The sequence below is a fragment of the Dryobates pubescens genome, chromosome 4 (assembly GCF_014839835.1).
Source record: "Dryobates pubescens isolate bDryPub1 chromosome 4, bDryPub1.pri, whole genome shotgun sequence".
Classification (NCBI taxonomy): Eukaryota; Metazoa; Chordata; class Aves; order Piciformes; family Picidae; genus Dryobates; species Dryobates pubescens.
In genome coordinates, this window is record NC_071615.1 from 18,789,226 (window position 1) to 18,810,235 (window position 21,010).

A 21,010-nucleotide genomic window follows, 5' to 3' on the forward strand; every position below is an offset into this window, starting at 1 on the left:
CAGAGAAGGGCAACAAAGCTGGGGAGGGGTCTGGGGCACAGCCCTGGGAGGAGAGGCTGAGGGAGCTGGGGTTGCTTAGCCTGCAGAAGAGGAGGCTCAGGGGAGACCTTCTTGCTCTCTGCAACTCCCTGCAGGGAGGTTGGAGCCAGGTGGGGGCTGGGCTCTGCTCCCAGGCAGCCAGCAGCAGAACAAGAGGACACAGTCTCAAGCTGTGCCAGGGGAGGTTTAGGCTGGAGGGGAGAAGAAAGTTCTTCCCAGCAAGAGAGATTGGCCCTGGGGATGTGCTGCCCAGGGAGGTGGTGGAGTCCCCATCCCTGGAGGTGTTCCAGAGGGGCTTGGATGTGGCCCTTGGAGCCATGGGGCTGTCAGGAGGGGCTGGGTGACAGCTTGGACTTGGTGATCTCTGAGGTCTTTTCCAACCTCATTGAACTTCTTTAACTGAAGGCTGCCAGAGCCCTGGAGCAGGCTGCCCAGAGAGGGGATGGAGTCTCCTTCTCTGGAGACATTCCAGACCCACCTGGACATGGTCCTTGCTAAACCTTCCCTGGCAGGGGAGTTGGACTCAGTGATCTCCTTCCAACCCCTTCTAATCTGGGACCCACAGAGTCCCCTCTGCACCTCGCTTGCAGGGGGCTGTCATCCAAGAGACCCCCAGGAGCTGGGGAGCCCTGTCCTGAGGAGCTCTTTCTCCCTTTCTCTTGCAGAGATCCCTGCCATCAACCCCACCTCCCTCATCACCAGCACCGAGGCACCTGCAGGTGAGTGCTTCCTGCCCCAGCCCTGCCCACAGAGGTGCCAGTCCCACCTGCCCCAGCCCTGCCCACAGAGGTGCCAGTCCCACCTGCCCCAGCCCTGCCCACAGAGGTGCCAGTCCCACCTGCCCCAGCCCCAGCCCTGCCCACAGAGGTGCCAGTCCCACCTGCCTCAGCCCCAGCCCTGCCCAGAGGTGCCAGTCCCACCTGCCCCAGCCCCAGCCCTGCCCACAGAGGTGCCAGTCCCACCTGCCTCAGCCCCAGCCCTGCCCACAGAGGTGCCAGTCCCACCTGCCCCAGCCCTGCCCACAGAGGTGCCAGTCCCACCTGCCCCAGCCCCAGCCCTGCCCACAGAGGTGCCAGTCCCACCTGCCCCAGCCCCAGCCCTGCCCACACAGGTGCCAGTCCCACCTGCCCCAGCCCCAGCCCTGCCCACACAGGTGCCAGTCCCACCTGCCCCAGCCCCCTGAGCCCTGGCACACTCTGGGGCAAAACTGCTTGTGGCAGGAAGTGCTGGCAGAGAGCTCTGGGGAGCTGAGAGGTGGCATCCTGGGTGCTGCAAAGGGACTGGCAAGGCCTGAGGCTTCCTGAGGGAAGGGTTTCTCCAGCCCCTCTGAGGGCTGCAGCCTGCCAGGGGCTCAGCAGGGTGCTGGGGCACAGTACCTGTGGCTTGCTGGGGGCTTGGGGCAGGATCTTTTTCACCTCCTTCTGCTGCCAGCACAAGAGGTTTCTCCTCAATGCCTTTTGCCTCCAAGCAGTGCCAGGGTGGGGGGGGTCCAGCCAGGTGCCAGCTGCAGGCAGCCCCTGGACAGGCTGCCAGGTCTCCCATGGGGCATGGGTGACCAGGGGCTCACTCCAGCCATGCCCAGAGCAGTGTCTGAGTCTGAGCTGCTTGGCCCAGCAGCTGCAGGCTGACAGCACCATGAGGTGATGGCACCATGGGCAGGTCAATGCCACTGCTGCTGTCACCCAGCTGCAGAGGGGGGCAGCCCTAGTGCCAGGCTGCAGGCTTTGCATGGGCCAGGGAGGAGTCCCTGCTGCTGCCCTCTGAGCTCCCTGAGCCACAGTAGCTTCTCCAGGCTGCAGAGGGTTGTGTCTCCTCTGCTGCAGCCCTGGGACGTGCTGCAGCCCCATCCCAGGCACTGCTGCACCCCTGGGGTGTGCTGCAGCCCCATCCCAGGCACTGCTGCACCCCTGGGGTGTGCTGCAGCCCCATCCCAGGCACTGCTGCACCCCTGGGGTGTGCTGCAGCCCCATCCCAGGCACTGCTGCAGCCCTGGGACGTGCTGCAGCCCCATCCCAGGCACTGCTGCACCCCTGGGGTGTGCTGCAGCCCCATCCCAGGCACTGCTGCACCCCTGGGGTGTGCTGCAGCCCCATCCCAGGCACTGCTGCAGCCCTGGGACGTGCTGCAGCCCCATCCCAGGCACTGCTGCACCCCTGGGGTGTGCTGCAGCCCCATCCCAGGCACTGCTGCAGCCCTGGGGTGTGCTGCAGCCCCATCCCAGGCACTGCTGCACCCCTGGGGTGTGCTGCAGCCCCATCCCAGGCACTGCTGCACCCCTGGGACGTGCTGCAGCCCCATCCCAGGCACTGCTGCACCCCTGGGACGTGCTGCAGCCCCATCCCAGGCACTGCTGCAGCCCTGGGACGTGCTGCAGCCCCATCCCAGGCACTGCTGCACCCCTGGGGTGTGCTGCAGCCCCATCCCAGGCACTGGCCACTGCACCCCTGGGACGTGCTGCAGCCCCATCCCAGGCACTGCTGCACCCCTGGGGTGTGCTGCAGCCCCATCCCAGGCACTGCTGCACCCCTGGGGTGTGCTGCAGCCCCATCCCAGGCACTGCTGCAGCCTTCCCCCCTGCTGGAGGCCATGCTCCTGCAGAAGCCCATCTGAGGCTGGGCACTGGTGGCTGCATGGATGCTGCCTGCAGTGCTGGGTTAGGTTCCCTCTTCTAGCCCCACTGAGGTGCCCACAGGTCTCACCCTGGCATGGCACAAGCTGATAGCAGCCCCATAGTGCTGTGCTGGCCCCTGGCCCCTGTGCCAGGGTGCTCAGCCCTCCACAGTGCTGCAGGATGTGACCCAGCAGATGCCAGGGCAGACAGGCCACTTTGCATCTCCTCCCCAGCCACCCTCTGCCATCTCAGCTCTGTGCCCTGCCTGGTGCTCACCTCTGGTGGGAGCAGATGGTGCTGCCAGGCCAGCTCCTGAGCAGCAGGCAGGACTGGAGGGGGCTGGAGCAGAGCTGTTCTCTCCCCACTCTCCTTCCACAGCCCCAGCAGCAGTGCAGGGAGGCTGTGCCTGGCCATCCCACTCTGCAGGGCCCTGGCTTGGCTCACAGCCACCCCAGCAAGGCTCCAGGCTGGGGGCAGAGTGGCTGCAAAGTGCCCAGCAGAGGAGGGCCTGAGGGTGCTGGGTGCCAGCAGCTGGAGAGGAGCCAGGGCTAGGGTTAGGTGCTGCCTGCACCCTGCCTGCTGCCTGTACTCTGCCTGCACCCTGCTCTGCTGCCTGTACCTCTCCTCACTGCCTGCACCCTGCCTGCTGCCTGTACTCTGCCTGCACCCTGCTCTGCTGCCTGTGCCTCTCCTCACTGCCTGCACCCTGCCTGCTGCCTGTACCTCTCCCCACTGCCTGCACCCTGCCTGCTGCCTGTACTCTGCCTGCACCCTGCTCTGCTGCCTGTACCTCTCCTCACCCCCTGCACCCTGCCTGCTGCCTGCACCCCTCTGCCCTGGGAGCTCTCCAGGCTCTCCCACAGGCAGGGCCCTCTCAGATGGGTCTCAGCCCCCCAGTGCCTCCCAGCCCAGGCAGCCTCCCAGCCAGTTCTTCCCCCCCTCCCCATTTCCCCCTCCCTCCCTGCTCTGGGAGCAGGTGCTGGGCTGCAGGAACAGGGGCACATTGTTTGGGGCAGCTGTGCTCAGGTGCTGGCCTTCCCCCACCCCTCCCCATCCTCCTCCTCCCTGCTGGGGTCCTGTCTCCAGGTGCATCCAGGCTTTTTGCTGGGGCAGCCATCCCTGCCCAGCTTTCTCCTGCCTTTCTGACCCTCCTGAGACTCTGGGGTCCAGCTTTGATCCTCCTGCTCCAGCAGCCAAGGGGCTCAGCAGGGCAATAGCCCAGCACCACCTCTCAGCATTTTTATGATGGTTAATGTCTCACAATATTTTCCACTGAGCAAGAAAGTGGAGGCTGAGCTGGCTGGCAGCCCTAGCACCCACCTGGCCCCTTCCTCAGCACCCACCCCCACCCAGCACTGCAGGCCACAGAATCAGAGGCCCAAAGGAAGGGAAATGCTTTGAGGTACTGCCCGAGTTCCTGACATGAATTCAACAGGAACTGATTTTGCATCTGCAGAATGTTCCTCAGCACCAAGGCAAGGTGAGAAAGGTCCCAAAACTGGTCCCAGACTTCTCACTGTTATTTTCTGGCTGGTTTTATTCACACAGGAGGGGTGCAGCAGTGCCTGGGATGGGGCTGCAGCACGTCCCAGGGGTGCAGCAGTGCCTGGGATGGGGCTGCAGCACGTCCCAGGGGTGCAGCAGTGCCTGGGATGGGGCTGCAGCACGTCCCAGGGGTGCAGCAGTGCCTGGGATGGGGCTGCAGCACACCCCAGGGGTGCAGCAGTGCCTGGGATGGGGCTGCAGCACGTCCCAGGGGTGCAGCAGTGCCTGGGATGGGGCTGCAGCGCGTCCCAGGGGTGCAGCAGTGCCTGGGATGGGGCTGCAGCACGTCCCAGGGGTGCAGCAGTGCCTGGGATGGGGCTGCAGCACACCCCAGGGGTGCAGCAGTGCCTGGGATGGGGCTGCAGCACGTCCCAGGGGTGCAGCAGTGCCTGGGATGGGGCTGCAGCACACCCCAGGGGTGCAGCAGTGCCTGGGATGGGGCTGCAGCACACCCCAGGGCTGCAGCAGTGCCTGGGATGGGGCTGGAGCACACCCCAGGGGTGCAGCAGTGGCTGGGATGGGGCTGCAGCACGTCCCAGGGGTGCAGCAGTGCCTGGGATGGGGCTGCAGCACGTCCCAGGGGTGCAGCAGTGCCTGGGATGGGGCTGCAGCACGTCCCAGGGGTGCAGCAGTGCCTGGGATGGGGGGCTGCAGCACGTCCCAGGGCTGCAGCAGTGCCTGGGATGGGGCTGCAGCAGTGCCTGGGATGGGGCTGCAGCAGTGCCTGGGATGGGGCTGCAGCACGTCCCAGGGCTGCAGCAGTGCCCCTCAGCAGCCACCAGTGCCGTGCAAGGGGCAGGGCTGGGCCAGGGCAGCTCTGCCAGCCCCACGGCTGAGCCGGGGGTCGGGAACCAGCTGCTCAGGCAGACGTGGACCATGCGGCACCGGGGCCCCGACAGAAGGAGCTCGGGCAGAAGGGAGAGCGGCAGAGCCCAGGGCCAGCCTCTTCTCCTGGGCTGCTTCCTTCCCTGCTTTCTCCTCCTCCCCTCGGCACAGGCCGCCCTGATGCCCCCTGCCCCTCGCCTCCGTCCCCGGTGGCTGCCCTGGGCAAGCCGCAACCAAAGCCAGCTGGAGGGCTGCTGGCTCGGGGCCGGGACGCGGGGCCAGGGCGGAGAGGAGCTGCGAGAGGCAGAGAAAAGAAGAAAGATGGGCTTAGGGAAACAAAACCACGCCACTGGAGAGAGACAAATTGAGATGTTCAAAGGAGGATGGCAGGGGGAAAAGAAAGGAGGAGAACGGGGCTGCTGCGGGCGATTGTTGGATCAAAGGCTTCGGGGAGAAGGAAGGAGGCATTCCCTGCCCTCCCCCTGCTTGAGATGCAAATCGAGGAGCTTTAGAAATGCGCAGAATAAAGCCTCGGTGAGGACAGGAGCTGCGGCTGGAGCTGGGGGGCGGCAGGGAGGGATGCTGCTGGGCTGCAGGACAGCCTGCCGGCCCCCCCAGTCCCTCGGCAGCAGCCTGAGCAGGGAGCCAGCGGCGATCCGCAGGGGCACAGCCTCTCCCCTCGCCCACCTGCTCCCCCTGCCCTGAGACCCCTTCCCCACGTGTGGGACATGGCTGAGGTGCAGGTCTCTGGAGGGGCTGCCCCATGAGGCTGCATCCCAGCATCCTGGCCCCTGAGGGCTGAGCTGCCCCTGAGGCTCATGCCCTCCTTGGGCTAGATTCAGGCTCTCCTTTGGGTCTTCTTCCAGCGGTGGGGCTGGTGGGGGTTGTCTCTTCCCCACATCACCAGGTTTGCAGGGTCCCTCTGGCCATGTTCTCTGACCATGACCCCTGCCTGTTCTCCATGGTGGCCACCATCATCTCACCTGCTCCATCCTGTGGCCCAGAGGAGAGTCCCTTGGCTCCCTCCTGTGCCTCAGTGTTGATTTCTCCATCACCATCAGCACAGGGGTCTGGGGCACAGCCCTGGCAGGAGAGGCTGAGGGAGCTGGGGTTGCTTAGCCTGCAGAAGAGGAGGCTCAGGGGAGACCTTCTTGCTCTCTGCAACTCCCTGCAGGGAGGTTGGAGCCAGGAGGGGGTTGGGCTCTGCTCCCAGGCAGCCAGCAGCAGAACAAGAGGACACAGTCTCAAGCTGTGCCAGGGGAGGTTCAGGCTGGAGGGGAGGAGAAAGTTCTTCCCAGCAAGAGAGATTGGCCACTGGGATGTGCTGCCCAGGGAGGTGGTGGAGTCCCCATCCCTGGAGGTGTTTAGGAAGAGCCTGGCTGAGGCCCTTGGTGCCATGGTTGAGTTGCTCAGATGGTGCTGGGGGAGAGGTTGGGCTTGGTGATCTCTGAGGTCTTTTCCAGCCTGGTTAATCCTATCCCATCCCATCCCACTCCCTGTCTACTTGATGTGCCCAAAGCCACTTAGTTTCTCTTCCCTGCTGGTGTGGTGTCAGTGTGCAGGGTGGGATTTGAGCCCTCAGCCCCTGTGAGCTTTCAGAGGAGGAGCTTTCAGCCCAGGCCCTGGCTCAGGAGCCTTCTGGAGGGTGCTGGGATGTGGAGTAGCCTCTGCCAGGCTGGGTCTCGCTGCTGTCACCTCCACCCCGTTCCCTCTTGCCCCGCGGTGGGGTGGGACCTCGTGTGCTTCGAGCCCCTGGGTGCTCAACCCTCTGCTCTTCCTCTGCAGACTGTGACTCCTACTGCAAGCCAGCGAAGGGCAACTACAAGATTAACATGAAGAAGTACTGCAAGAAGGACTATGGTAAGGACCTCTTCCTCCCTGGGCCACACTGGGCTTGGCCAGCTGCAGGCTGGCCCTGGGTGGGGGGAGAGGCTGCTGCTGGTCTCTCCTCACAGGTGGTTAGGGATAGAGGAAGAGGGAATGGCCTCAAGCTGCCCCTGGGTAGGTTTAGACTGGACATGGGGAGAAGTTTTTTCTTGGCAAGAGTGGTCAGGGATTGGGATGTGCTGCCCAGGGAGGTGGTGGAGTCCCCAACCCTGGGTGTGCTTAAAGGTGGTTTGGATGTGGTGCTTGGGGATATGGTTTAGGGGTGACCCTTGTACAGTAGGGTTCATAGTATCACAGCATCAGTCAGGGTTGGAAGGGACCCCAAGGATCATCTAGTTCCAACCCCCCTGCCATGGGCAGGGACACCCCACACTGGATCAGCCTGGCCAGAGCCTCATCCAGCCTGGGCTTAAACACCTCCAGGGACAGGGCCCCAACCACCTCCCTGGACAACCCATTCCAGGGCTTCACCACTCTCATGGGGAACAACTTCCTCCTCACCTCCAGCCTCAATCTCTCCACCTCCAGCTTCAGTCCATCCCCCCTAGTCCTATCACTGCCTGAGATCCTGAGCAGTCCCTCCCCAGCCTGCTTGCAGCCCCCTTCAGATACTGGAAGGCCACAATGAGGTCTCCTGGGAGCCTTCTCTTCTCCAGACTGAACAGCCCCAACTCCTTCAGTCTGTCCTCACAGGAGAGCAGCTCCAGCCCTCTGCTCCTCCTCCTGGCCCTGCTCTGGACACCTTCCAGCCCCTCCAGACCCCTCTTGTCCTAGGGGCTCCAGAACTGGAGGCAGTGCTCACCAGAGCTGAGCAGAGGGGGAGAATCCCCTCCCTTGGGTCCTGGGTTGGACTTGGTGACCCCGAGGGTCCTTTCCAACCTGAGTGTTTCTGTGCTTGTGTGGGGTGCAGATGTCCCAGGGCATGGGGAGCACCCAGCACCGAAGGGGGGTCCCCACCTCGGCCCTCCCAGAGCAGCCACGCAGGAGGCAGGTGGGGCTGCTGGGGCCAGGCACTCACCAAAGCTGCTTCTGCAGAGCAAGGCAGAGCACCCCCATCACCGTGCCTCCCCTTTTGCCTTCCCCCCCAGTGGTCCAGGTGAACATCTTGGAGATGGAGACGGTGGCCAACTGGGCCAAGTTCACCATCAACGTCCTCTCCGTCTACAAGTGCCGCGACGAGCGGGTCAAGCGCGGCGACAACTTCCTCTGGATCCACCTGAAGGACCTGTCCTGCAAGTGCCCCAAGATCCAGATCAGCAGGAAGTACCTGGTGATGGGGATGAGCGAGAGCTCCCCGGACCGGCCGGGGCTGATGGCCGACAAGAACAGCCTGGTGATCCAGTGGCGCGACGCCTGGACGCGGCGCCTGCGGAAACTGCAGCGGCGCGAGAAGAAGGGCAAGTGCCTCAAGCCCTGAGGCCTCGCCCCCTCGCCCTCTCCCACCCCCAGCCCGCCTGGGGGCTGCCCACAGCCCCTGTACATACCCAGAGTGGGAAGGACCCTCTGCCTAGAGTGTATATTTTGGGATGGATCCCCGTGGCGGCGTCCCCCCCCTCCCCCCCGCCGCGGCTCTCCCTCTCCGGCCGTGCCCTGAGCGCGCCGCAGCGACGACAAAACCTTTCACGAGGAGCAAAGGGAAGTGAGAGCTGCTGGCTGCCTGTCTCCTGAAGGAGTTTAGAGGGGATTGACCTGCTCTGGCCTGCCAGGCTTTTCCCTCCTGGCCTGGTGTGGACCAGCTGAGCTTCTTTAGCCTTCAGGACCTGCCTCTTCCTCGCTCCCCGGGAGCGTGCTGCTGTCAGACCTCGCCCAGGAACAGCAGGGCAGAGCCTGCAGGGCTACAGGCAGGCTGAGTGGAAGCCACCCAGTGCTGCAGAAGGACCAGGAGCTCCACCAGGGAGAACAGATGGACTGTTTGCAAGGCCTGGTGCTCTGGGGACCTGATGTTTACATGGACCAGTGCTGCTGCTGGGGGCAGGACCCACGCCGGTGCTGCAGTGCTGTGGGGAGCAGTGGGGCCCCGGCAGTGGGTGGACATTTCCAGGCTCCACAACCCCCTGGATGTTACCTGTCCTGGTGCATAGTCCAGATGACCCAGCAGGAAAGACCTGGAGACAGCCATTTTCCCCTCCCACATCCACCAAGGCTGTAGCCTGCCCTGCCAGCCAGGCCTGGGCTGGGGTGGACAGGCTGAGCAGAGCCATCAGGTAGCATCATCCAACCACCCAGATCTATGTCCCTGTACTCTGACATCATTCCACCTGTTTCTGTTGAGCTGCCACCAAGTGACCTCCTGTCCTGCCTTGGTGGGCAGCCCTCAGAGCTGGCCTGGGGAGCAGTTCTGTGGCCAAGGCTGTCCGAGGAGATGCACAAGGCAGAGGTGGCAGGAAGAGAGAAGAGCTTTTGCTCACCCACCTCTAGTCTGTTCTTTCTTCTTGGTCTCCAAGTCCCACCAGACATCAGTATCTTCCCATGGTGAGGTTGTGATGGTCTTGGCATAATAAATATGAATAGAAAGCCTTGGTGAGCTGACAGGAGATGTTCCTTTCCCTGCACCCTTGCTCACTGCATGGCTCTGTGGGGAACTGCAGCCTGCATCACAGCCTTCCAGTGCTCTAGGCTGATGCTTGGCCCATTTGGAGCCCAGGGCAGCTTGCATGGTCCCCCCATGCCATGGATGGCCTGGTGCTTTGGGGCTCCAGTTCCCCAGTATAGTGCTGGAGCCTGCAGCTGAAGAGGCTGAGGGAGCACTGGTGGGGTTCAGGGCAGGGGAGTTTGGGGAGTGAGGATCTAGGGGCTGGGGGATGTCTGTGTGGACATGCAGGTGCCCTGGCTGGGGAGCTCAGTGCACTGATGAAGCTGCTGGAGGGGCTGGAAGTGTCTTGCCAGAGGTGCTGCTCTCAGGTCCCATGGATGCTTGGGTGCCTACACAGGGCACAGGCAGAGAGGGCTGAGGGAAGGCCAGAAGCTAAGGGACCAAGAGTATGTGGAACCACTTGGGCCTGGATGAGCTGGTCCTACACCACACTCCTGACATAGACCCTTCCTTCTCTCCTCCCCCTGAGCTGAGGGGACACTCCTGCCCCTGGCTTCTCTTCTTCTGGATGTCAGAGGCCTTTGCCACGAGATGCCTCTTGAATTCCATGGGGCACTCAGCCCTCCTCTTCCTCCCATGTCTGCTTGCACTCAGGTGCCCAAGAAGCAGAGCTGCTGCCCTTCCCTTGTTCTCCAGAGGTCCCTTCCAGCCCCCTCCATGCTGGGATTCTGGAATTCTCAGCAGCTGCAGGGCTGCACCACAGCTGCAGGGCTGCACCACAGCTGCAGGGCATGGATGTTCCTCAGGGAGGGCTACAGAAGGGAGGAAGTTTCTCATGCAAGTATCACAGTATCACAGTCTCACCTCGAAGCTCATCAAGTCCAACCTGGCACCACAGACCCTATGACTAACCCATGGCTCCAAGGGCCACATCCAATCCCCTCTTGAACACCTCCAGGGATGGGGACTCCACCACCTCCCTGGGCAGCACAGCCCAGTGGTGAATGACTCCCTCTGGGAAGAACTTTCTCCTCACCTCCAGCCTAAACCTCCCCTGGCACAGCTTGAGACTGTGTCCTCTTGTTCTGCTGCTGGTTGCTTGAGAGAAGAGACCAACTCCCTCCTGGCTACAACCTCCTTTCAGGTAGTTGTAGAGGGCAATGAGGTCTCCCCTGAGCCTCCTCTTCTGCAGGCTAAGCAACCCCAGCTCCCTCAGCCTCTCCTCCCAGGGCTGTGCCCCAGACCCCTCCCCAGCCTTGAGACCCCTCCCCAGCCTTGTTGCCCTTCTCTGGACACCTTCCAGCATCTCAACATCTTTCCTAACCTGAGGAGCCCAGAGCTGGACACAGGACTCAAGGGGTGGCCTGAGCAGTGCTGAGGGCACAAGGACTTCCCTGCTCCTGCTGGCCACACTCTGCCTGCTGCAGGCCAGGATGCCCTTGGCCTTCTTGGCCCCCTGGGCACACTGCTGGCTCATGTTCAGGCAGCTGTCAACCAGCACCCCCAGGTCCCTCTCTGCCTGGCTGCTCTCAGCCACTCTGCCCCCAGCCTGTAGCTCTGCCTGGGGTTGCTGTGGCCAAAGTGCAGCCCCTGGCACTTGGACTTGTTGAATGCCATCCTGTTGGCCTCTGCCCATCTGCCCAGCCTGGCAAGGTCCCTCTGCAGAGCCCTTCTGCCCTCTAACTGACCAACATCTGCCCCCAGCTTGGTGTCAGCTGCAAATTTGCTGATGCCTGACTCAATGTAATTCAGTAATTCAGTATCACTAAGGTTGGAAGAGACCTCAAAGATCATCGAGTCCAACCTGTCACTACTGCCCACTGCAGGCTTGAACTCACAACCTTCCCATTAAGGGTCTTATATGCTACCAACTGAGCCACTATGTGGCTCTAATGCCCTCCTCCAGATCATCAATGAAGATATTGAACAGGCTGGGGCCCAGCACTGCTCCCTGGGGCACACCACTGGTGCCTGGCTGCCAGCTGGCTGTGGCACCATTCACCACCACTCTCTGGACTCAGCCTCCAGCCAGTTCCTAACCCAGCTCAGAGAGCTGCTGGCCAAGCCAGGGGCTGACAGCTTGGCCAGGAGTTGGCTGTGGGGGATGGTGTCAAAGGCCTTGCTGGAGTCCAGGTAAACTACATCCACAGCCTGCCCCACATGCACCAGCACCAGCCCTCAGGTGTGGTGCTCAGGAGAGGTGCAATGTGTCTGTGCTCCCCAAAAAGCACTCTGCACAGCCTGCTGGGGCAGGAGGCTGCAGGAGATCCTTTGGCACCTGATTTCCCCTCCCTTGAAGTGGTGCACCCAAGCCTTTGTGAGGACTGTGACACCTCCCACCAGCACAGCTTGCTCAGGGCCTCATCCAGCCTGGCCTTCAGCACCTCCAGGCAGGAGGCAGCCACAGCCTCCCTGGGCAGCCTGTGCCAGAGTCTCCCCAGCCTCACTGCAAAGAATTTCTTCCTCCTCTCCACTCTCAGTCTCCTCTCTCCCAGCTCAAAGCCATTGGCCCTCGGCCTGGGTGTCCCTGCCCATGGCAGGGGAGTTGGAACTGCATGAGCTTGAAGGTCCCTTCCAACCCAAACCACTCCATGTGTCTTTGATTCATGATATGTTCATGAACAAGGAGAAGAAGCATTGATGGGGGAGGATGTCCTGGGTACCACCCAGCAGACAAAGGTGTTGCTCCTGCTGCTGTGCAGCTCTGTACAGGCAAGGAGGTGCTGGTGCTGGTGCTGGTGCTGGTGCTGGTGCTGGTGCTGGTGCTGTGCTGCCAGCATCCTTGCTGCTGCTTTCTTGTGTGCTCCAAGAAGCATCATTCCTTGCCACACAGCATGGACCTCTCTGGTTGCTCTTCTCCCAGGCCATGCTGCTCTGGTGGAGGGTGTTGGGCTAGATGATCCTTAAGGTCCCAGGTTGCCCAGGGAGGTGGTGGAGTCCTCGTCCCTGGAGGCATTCAAGAAACCTGTGGCCATGGCACCTGGGGCCATGGTTTGATGGCCATGGTTGTGTTAGGTTGATGGTTGGACTCAAGGTTCTTGGAGGTCTCTTCCAACCAACTCAACTCTGTGATCCTGTAAGAGATGTATCAAGAATAGTGTGGCCAGCAGGAGCAGGGACTCATCCTGCCCTGTGCTCAGCACTGCTTAGGCCACACCTTGAGTCCTGTGTCCAGCTCTGGGCTCCTCAGCTCAAGAAGGACATTGAGAGACTTGAAGGTGTCCAGAGAAGGGCAACAAAGCTGGGGAGGGGTCTGGGGCACAGCCCTGGGAGGAGAGGCTGAGGGAGCTGGGGTTGCTTAGCCTGCAGAAGAGGAGGCTCAGGGGAGACCTTCTTGCTCTCTGCAACTCCCTGCAGGGAGGTTGGAGCCAGGTAGGGGTTGGGCTCTTCTGCCAGGCAGCCAGCAGCAGAACAAGAGGACACAGTCTCAAGCTGTGCCAGGGGAGGTTCAGGCTGGAGGGGAGGAGGAAATTCTTCCCAGCAAGAGAGATTGGCCACTGGGCTGTGCTGCCCAGGGAGGTGGTGGAGTCCCCATCCCTGTAGGTGTTCCAGAGGGGTTTGGATGTGGCACTTGGAGCCATGGGTTAGCTGTCAGGAGGTGTTGGGTGCCAGCTTGGACTTGATGATCTCTGAGGTCTTTTCCAACCTGGGTGATTCTATGACTCTGTGCTGCAGTGCAGGCTCACCTCAGCAGGGGGGAGGTGGACATTCTCCACAAGGGCTCTTCCAGGTGAACACATCCATTCAGCACAGGAGCTGCAAAGCCTTCAGCATTCTCCTGGCCCAGCTGCTGCCCTCCCCACGTGGCAGGGACCAAGCTGACCACGCACTTTTGGCACCAACTGCTCTCTTTTTAAGCCCACCTTCCCCCAGTGCTCAGCCAGGGCAAAACCATCTGAGGGTGGAAGGCAGCTGAAAGAGAGGCCAGGCCTGCAAGTTCCCCCCTGCTTTGGGGACTGAATTTTGCAGCTGGTTGGAATTTTTCTCATTTCCAAAAGAAGAAGAAGAAAGAAGAGGGAAAAAAAAAAAAACCCAGCTAGCAAGTACTGCACATTTTTCATGGAAAGCAGGACTGTGGCCAAGGAAAGAGGCAAACTGTGAGCACAGGACAGAAAACTCGATGCTCTTTTTCCACGTTGCCCAGCCAGCTCTGCTCACCAGAGATCCCAGCAGCTCAGACAGCTGAACCCCAGCCTCAGTGGCCAGCCAAGGGGGGATGGGGCAGACAGACAGATGCAGGCACAAATCATTTGCCATCAGTTTGCTCTTGGTAACCAAAAAATCCACATAAATAAAGCTAGAGCTGAATCCCACAGGAGAAGCCCTCCCTTGGCTGGAGCACGCCTTTTGCTTGTCTAGAGAGGCACAGCTCCGTGCTGGGCTCTGGGAACAGGCTACCTGGTGAGGAGCTTGGTCTGTAAGGAGGAGCAAGACCTATGCAAGATCTGCTTGCTTGGCCCCTTGGCACGGCCTGATGGAGTCTCCTTGCTCCTGTTGCTCCCCTGGTACACAGAGCAACCTCTCTCCCTCCTGTGCTGCTGGTGTTAGTTGTGGTTCCAGCTGTAGGAGAGTGGTGGTGGTGGCCCTGCCAAGCTGTCCTGCCCTTGCTTCTGTGGTTAGTAACGTGGAAAAGTGGTTCTTTATCTCCTGTGGATGTGATGGACCAGGGGATGGTGCTCTGCTGTCAGCCCTCAGGTGTGGCGCCCTGCGCAGCCCCCCAGCTCAGTGCCACGTCCTCCATCCTGGCAGCCCTCAGGGACAGGCAGCAGAGGCAGTGGTGTCCCAACAGCAGCCAGAGTCCTACAGACAGAATCTGCTCCTGTCCTGCTGAGGACAATGCCCCTGCCCTTCCCCAAGGCCCCAAAACTCCATCTCTCATCTGCCTTCCCCAAGGCATCTTCCAGCACTCACAAGCCTCCCTCACCTCCCAGATTGCGCTTCCTGAGCAAACCTCAGCTCCTACATTCCCCAGCTCTGCTCTTGCCATCCCAACGCCGATCTGGGGCTCTGCCACCCACCCAGGCAGAGCCACCCAGGCCCTTGCAGCAGGAGCGGGGCAGGCCACGCTTTTCCCCCGCGGGGCCGCGGCAGCCAAGCGCGCAGGGGGCTCTGCCGCTCCAGCCACCCTCGCCCTGGCAGAGCGGCCTGGAATGTGCTGCTCTTCCAAACGCCCAGCGAACTTCCACAAGCCCCGGGGGCCCTGATGACATCAGAGTTAACCACCCTGGCGCCGTTCCCTCACCCAGGCCATCTCTCTCCCGGTCCAGCCTCCCCAGGGCGCGGATATCCTCCTGGCCGAGCGCAGCGCGCCCGGCGCCCCGGGGCTGGCACCGGGAGGCAGGGGCTGTGCTCGGCAGCGCCGGGGGAGCAGGGAGGCAGCTTCCCGGTCGGCGCGCAGGGGGAACATGAGGAAAGCATTACTGGCTGGGCTGGCCCACGCCGTGTTTTCCTAAGGAAGAGCCAAAGCCGGGGAACGGCCGGGGTCAGCGGGGCACCATCTGGAGCGAGCCGTCCGCTCCCTCCTGCCGGGGCTTTCCCACCTCTGCAGCCACGGAGAGGATGAGGCAAAAGGGAAGAGTGGTCCCCTGAGGAGGGGGGCGGGGGGGGTGTCTCATCTGCACCCCAGCACTCGCGTCTGTGCTGTGCTGTCCCTAAGGCATGGCTGTGAGGTTGCACCAGCATGTGTGCCAGAGCGAGCATCCCAGCCAGGGGTGAGGAGAGAACATCCTCCCTGGGAATGAGATGAGACCACCCCTCAGGAATGAGATGAGACCACCCCCCAGGAATGAGATGAGACCACCCCTCAGGAATGAGATGAGACCACCCCCCAGGAATGAGATGAGACCACCCCTCAGGAATGAGCTGAGAGCATCCTCCCCAGGAATGAGATGAGAATATCCAACCAGCAATGAGATGAGACCATCACCCACCCAGAGATGAGGTGAGACCACCCCCCAAGGATGAGATGAGATGAGATGAGATGAGATGAGATGAGATGAGATGAGATGAGACCACCCTCCAAAGATGAGGTGAGACCATCCTCATCATGAATGAGATGAGACCACCCCCTCAGAGATGGTGCTGCCCCACAGAGCCATGCTGGTCCGACTTGGTCTCAGCACCACTCTGTGTCCTTCCAGGCTTTTGCTGCTCAGGTGCCACCATGGCCTCATCCATCCCTTCCGTTTCATCCTCTGCTATTCATGTCCCCAGCCCACGAGGCAGGGCCCTGGGTGGGATTGCTTGTTCAGGGAGGTGCTGCAGCTCTGCTCAGTCAGTGACTGCCAGGGAGCCTCCACATGGGGCAGGATCAGGCCCTCAGCAGCCAGCATCTGCTGCAGCAGGTGCTGTGTTTACACAGCGTGGTGAAACTCAACCCAGCAGCCTCTGCTCTCCTCTTGGACAAGGCCTGCAGGAGCAGCCTCTCTGCTGCCTGGGTGAGCAGCACCCCAGGGATGGGCACCATCAGCCCTCAGCTACTGGGAAGGGCAGGGAGAGGTGGCACTCCCAGGAGGTGGGGGGAGCTCCAAGGAGTGAGTGCCCATGGTGCCAGCCCAGGCACACACAGCCACCAGCTGCCCTCTGGCTTGGTCACAAAGAGACAAAGAACTCTTGAGGCTGGAAGAGATCTTTGAGCTCATCCAGTGCAAGCACTCACCCAGAGCTCCCAACCCCAGCACTGCTGCTGAGCCACTGCCACTGCACCCCCTCCCTCAGCACCCCCTCCCTCAGCACCCCCTCCCTCAGCACCCCCTCCAGGAGGCTTTTAAACACCTCCAGGGATGGGGACTCCACCACCTCCCTGGGCAGCCTGGGCCAGGGCCTGAGAACCCCTTGTTGGGAAGGAATTGTTCCTCCTGTCCATCCTGAGACTCCCCTGGCACAACCTGAGGCTGTTTCCTCTTCTTCTGTCACTGCTGCATGTGAGCAGAGCCCAAGCCCCAGCTGGCTGCAGCCTCCTCTCAGGGAGCTGCAGAGAGCAAGGAGGTCTCCCTCAGCCTCCTCTTCTCCAGGCTCAACACCCCCAGCTCCCTCAGCTGCTCCTCATAAGGCTTGTCATAAGTTCAAGGCTTCTTCTTCTAGGGTCCTGCTCAGGGTGCAGGGAGAGAAGGGATGGAGATGGGGCTGAGTGAGCCCAGCTTAGCACATCTGAGGGGTCCAGAGCTGCCTGGGTCAGGTCTCTCCCTGGAACCAGCATCCCCACAGACAGCTCAGCAGCAGCAGCAGCAGCAGCTTAAATCTGGGTGCTGCCTGTGCCCTGTCAGACAGATGACAGCAGGAGCAAAGCTCCTCCAGTGCTGGCAGCTCTGAGGCTGTGCTGTGGGTCACTCACCCCAACCCATGGCCGGCTGAGGCCTTTGGTATGTGAGGACTCTTAACTATCCCTTCCCAGTGCTGATGGCCACCCATGCTGTGATCCCTGCAGCCCCAAGGCCTGGGCTGGAGCTGGGATGGTGCTGCTGGGGTCAGTGCTGCCAGAGTCATTACCCTGGGAGTCCTCCATGCTCTCCATGCCATGCCAACAGGAAGCCCAGCAGAGCTCAGCAGGTTCTGGCTCACACAGGACTTTGCTGCAGCCCACCCATACGGACCTTCCCACTGCCCCTTTGTCAGCAAAGCCTGCAGCTGGCTGGCTGAAGGGAGCTGCTGGGGTGGCTGGCAGCACTGTCACCCTGTCCTGCCCAGCTCCAAGCTGGGCAGCAACAGCCCTGTGGGTGCTGCTCCCCACCTCCATGCCCACCTGGCACTGCAGTGCTCAGGTCACACTTCCACAGACTGCATGGGGCTGGAAGGGACCCTCCAAGGTCATCTTGTCCAAGCCCCCTGCTGCAGTCAGCAGGGACACCTCCAACCAGAGCAGGCTGCCCAGGGACACAGCAAGGCTGATGTTGAATGTCTCCAGGGATGGAGCTTCAACCACCTCCCTGAGCAACCTGTTCCAGAAAAGAAGAGAAGAAAGAAATGAAAAGGAAAGAGGAAAAAAATAGGAAAGAAAGGGGGGGGGGGGGGGGGGGGGGGGGGGGGGAAAGAAAGAAGGAAAGAAGGGAGGGAGGGAAGGAAGGAAGGAAGGAAGGAAGGAGGGAAGGAAGGAAGGAAGGAAGGAAGGAAGGAAGGAAGGAAGGAAGGAAGGAAGGAAGGAAGGAAGGAAGGAAGGAATGAAGGAAGGAAGGAAGGAAGGAAAAGAAAGGAAGGAAAAGGAAAGAAGGAAGGAAAAGAAAGGAAGTAAGGAAAAGGAAGGAAGGAAGGAAGGAAAAGAAAGGAAGGAAGGAAAAGAAAGGAAGGAAGGAAAAGAAAGGAAGGAAAAGAAAGGAAGGAAGAAGGAAGGAAAAGAAAGGAAGGAAAGAAAGGAAGGAAGGAAAAGAAAGGAAGGAAAAGAAAGGAAGGAAGGAAAGAAGGAAGGAAGAAGGAAGGAAAGAAGAAGGAAGGAAAAGAAAAGGAAGGAAAAGGAAAGGAAGGAAGGGAAGGAAGGAAGGAAGGAAGGAAGGAAGGAAGGAAGGAAGGAAGGAAGGAAGGAAGGAAGGAAGGAAGGAAGGAAGGAAGGAAGGAAGGAAGGAAGGAAGGAAGGAAGGAAGGAAGGAAGGAAGGAAATAGGGAAAGAAAGGGAAATAAAAAAGGAAAGGGGGAAAAAAGAAAGGGGGTAAAGGAAAAAAGGGGGGGAAGGAAAGAAAGGGGAAAAAGGAAAGAAAGGGGGGAAAGGGAAAGAAAAGGGGGAAAAGGAAAGAAAGGGGGGGGGGAGGAAAGAAATAAATAGGAAAGGGGGGGGAGGAAAGGAAAGGGAAAGAGTCCATTTTCCAGCTGTTCCATTTGACAGGAGGAGCTGCTCCTCCACTTCAGCCCCAGGTGAAGTACCTGCGGCACCCGGGGGCCGCAGAGCAGCCCAGATCTTGCAGGAGCTGGAGGAGCTGCGGCGCAGGCAGCCAGGCGCAGCTGCAGCCGGCTCCTCTGCTGCGGAGTCCGAGGGGCTCAGGCCGGCGCAGCTGGCTCCTGCCCCGGGTCCCTCTTGCCACAGCCAGCCGAACGAGCTGGGCAACAGCCTGGCGGCTGCTTCTTCTTGCTCTTTTTCCTTCTTCTCGTTTTTAAGGCGCAAGTGCAAAGCTCTGCCTCTCTCTTCCTTCCATCTGAGCCTTCCTGGGGAGCTCGCAGAAGATGAATGGCGGCGCAGGGAGGAAGCGCCGGGGCGGGAGGCGGCGGCCGAGATTTATGGCCATCCCCCCGGTGGGTGCCAGGCTAAAAGCAGAGCCCGGCCTCGCCCTCCCAACAGGCACTTCCCTCGGAGCTGCTTTTGCATCACAGAGGAGAGGGGGAATCTCCCCAGGCAGGGGGCAGGGGGCTGGGAAGGGATGGGATTGAAGGCCAGGATCTTGAGCCCAGAGAGGAGAAGGCTCCAGGGAGACCTTAGAGTAGCCAGGTGGGGGCTGGTCTCTTCTCACAGGCAACCAGCACCAGAACAAGAGGACACAGTCTCAAGCTGTGCCAGGGGTGGTTTAGGCTTGATCTGAGAAAGAAGTTCATCCCAGCAAGAGAGATTGGCCACTGGGATGTGCTGCCCAGGGAGGTGGTGGAGTCCCCATCCCTGGGGGTGTTCAGAAGAGCCTGGCTGAGGCCCTTGGTGCCATGGTTGAGTTGATCAGATAGTGCTGGGTGAGAGGTTGGACTTGATGATCTCAAAGGTCTTTTCCAACCTGGTTAATTCTATTCTATTCTATTCTATTCTATTCTATTCTATTCTATTCTATTCTATTCTATTCTATTCCTGAAGAGGACCTCCAGGCAGGCTGGGGAGGGACTGTTCAGAAGGGCCTGTTGGGATGGGATGAGGGGCAGTGGTTTGAAACTGGAGCAGGGGGGATTTAGGTTGGACGTCAGAAGGAAGTTCTGCACAGTGAGGGTGGGGAGACACTGGGACAGGCTGCCAAGGGAGGGGGTGCAGGCTCCATCCCTGCACCCTGGGCAGCCTGCTCTGGTTGGAGGTGTCTCTGCTGACTGCAGAGGGGTTGAACAAGATGACCTTGGAGGGTCCCTTCCAGCCCCATGTGAGCAATCTGCTCCATGCCCCTGCAAACAGCCCAGGGATTCAGGTGTTCAGAGCTTTGCCTCACTCCTGTGCCTGCCTGGTTGGTTCCTGCCTGTGGGCAGCACAATGCCTCCACCTCCCCTGTGCCATGGCCTTGAGCCCTGGAGGCTCTGCAGTGTGGGGGCAGGGTGAGGACCTGGTGCCCACAGCCACCGTTCCATGGGGCAGGAGAGGGTGGTGAGCCCCTAGCTCTGCTCCCTGATGCCAAGAGGAGCAGCTGACACTGCAGGCAGTGCTCACAGGTGGTGCTGTGGGCAGAGAGCATCCCTGGAAGAGGTATCACCCTCAGGTCCCCAAACAAGATGCTCTGCCAAAGGGTCATTACCCTGGGAGTCCTCCATGCTCTCCATGCCGTGCCAACAGGAAGCCCAGCAGAGCTCAGCAGGTTCTGGCTCACACAGGACTTTGCTGCAGCCCACCCATATGGACCTTGCCACTGCCTCTGTCAGCAAAGCCTGCAGCTGGCTGGCTGAAGGGAGCTGCTGGGGTGGCTGGCAGCACAGTATCACAGAATCACAGTCTCACAGTCTCACAGTCTCACAGTATCACAAAGGTTGGAAGAGACCTCGAGGCACCACAGACCTCATGACTAACCCATGGCACCAAGTGCCACATCCAATCCCCTCTTGAACACCTCCAGGGATGGGGACTCCACCACTTCCCTGGCCAGCATATCCCAGTAGTGAATGACTCTCTCAGTGAAGAATTTTCTCCTCACCTCGAGGCTAAACCTCCCCTGGCACAGCTTGAGACTGTGTCCTCTTGTTCTGCTGCTGGCTGCCTGGGAGCAGAGCCCAGCCCCCACCTGGCTCCAACCTCCCTGCAGGGAGTTGCAGAGAGCAAGAAGGTCTCCCCTGAGCCTCCTCTTCTCCAGGCTAAGCAACCCCAGCTCCCTCAGCCTCTCCTCCCAGGGCTGTGCCCCAGACCCCTCCCCAGCTTTGTTGCCCTTCTCTGGACACCTTCAAGTCTCTCAATGTCCTTCTTGAGCTGAGGAGCCCAGAGCTGGACACAGGACTCAAGCTGTGGCCTGAGCAGTGCTGAGCACAGGGCACAAGGACTTCCCTGCTCCTGCTGGCCACACTCTGCCTGCTGCAGGCCAGGATGCCCTTGGCCTTCTTGGCTACTTGGGCACACTACTGGCTCATGTTCAAGCAGCTGTCAATCAGCACCCCCAGGTCCCTCTCTGCCTGGCTGCTCTCAGCCACTCTGACCCCAGCCTGTAGCTCTGCCTGGGGTTGCTGTGGCCAAAGTGCAGCCCCTGGCACTTGGACTTGTTGAATGCCATCCTGTTGGCCTTTGCCCATCTGCCCAGCCTGTCAAGGTCCCTCTGCAGAGCCCTTCTGCCCTCTAACTGACCAACATCTGCTCCCAGCTTGCTGTCAGCTGCACATCTGCTGATGACTGACTCAATCCCCTCATCCAGATCATCAATGAAGATGTTAAAGAGGATGGGGCCCTGCCACCCTGTCCTGCCCAGCTCCAAGCTGGGCAGCAG

At 60.8% G+C, this 21,010-nt stretch overlaps 1 protein-coding gene across 2 annotated transcripts in view; it reads left to right on the forward strand.

Annotated features, from left to right (window-relative positions):
* Positions 1-21,010, forward strand: part of NTN3 (netrin 3) — a 96,896-nt gene that overhangs the window by 38,309 nt on the left and 37,577 nt on the right. The window contains exons 5-7 of one of the 2 annotated variants that reach the window (XM_054161367.1): positions 705-758; positions 6,806-6,880; positions 7,996-8,358. In XM_054161367.1, coding sequence (XP_054017342.1) covers positions 705-758; positions 6,806-6,880; positions 7,996-8,324 — 458 coding nt within the window. In that variant the 3' untranslated portion in view covers positions 8,325-8,358. Of the gene's footprint in view, positions 1-704; positions 759-6,805; positions 6,881-7,995; positions 8,359-21,010 lie in introns of those variants that run through there. The other variant, XM_054161366.1, reaches the window with a different exon arrangement.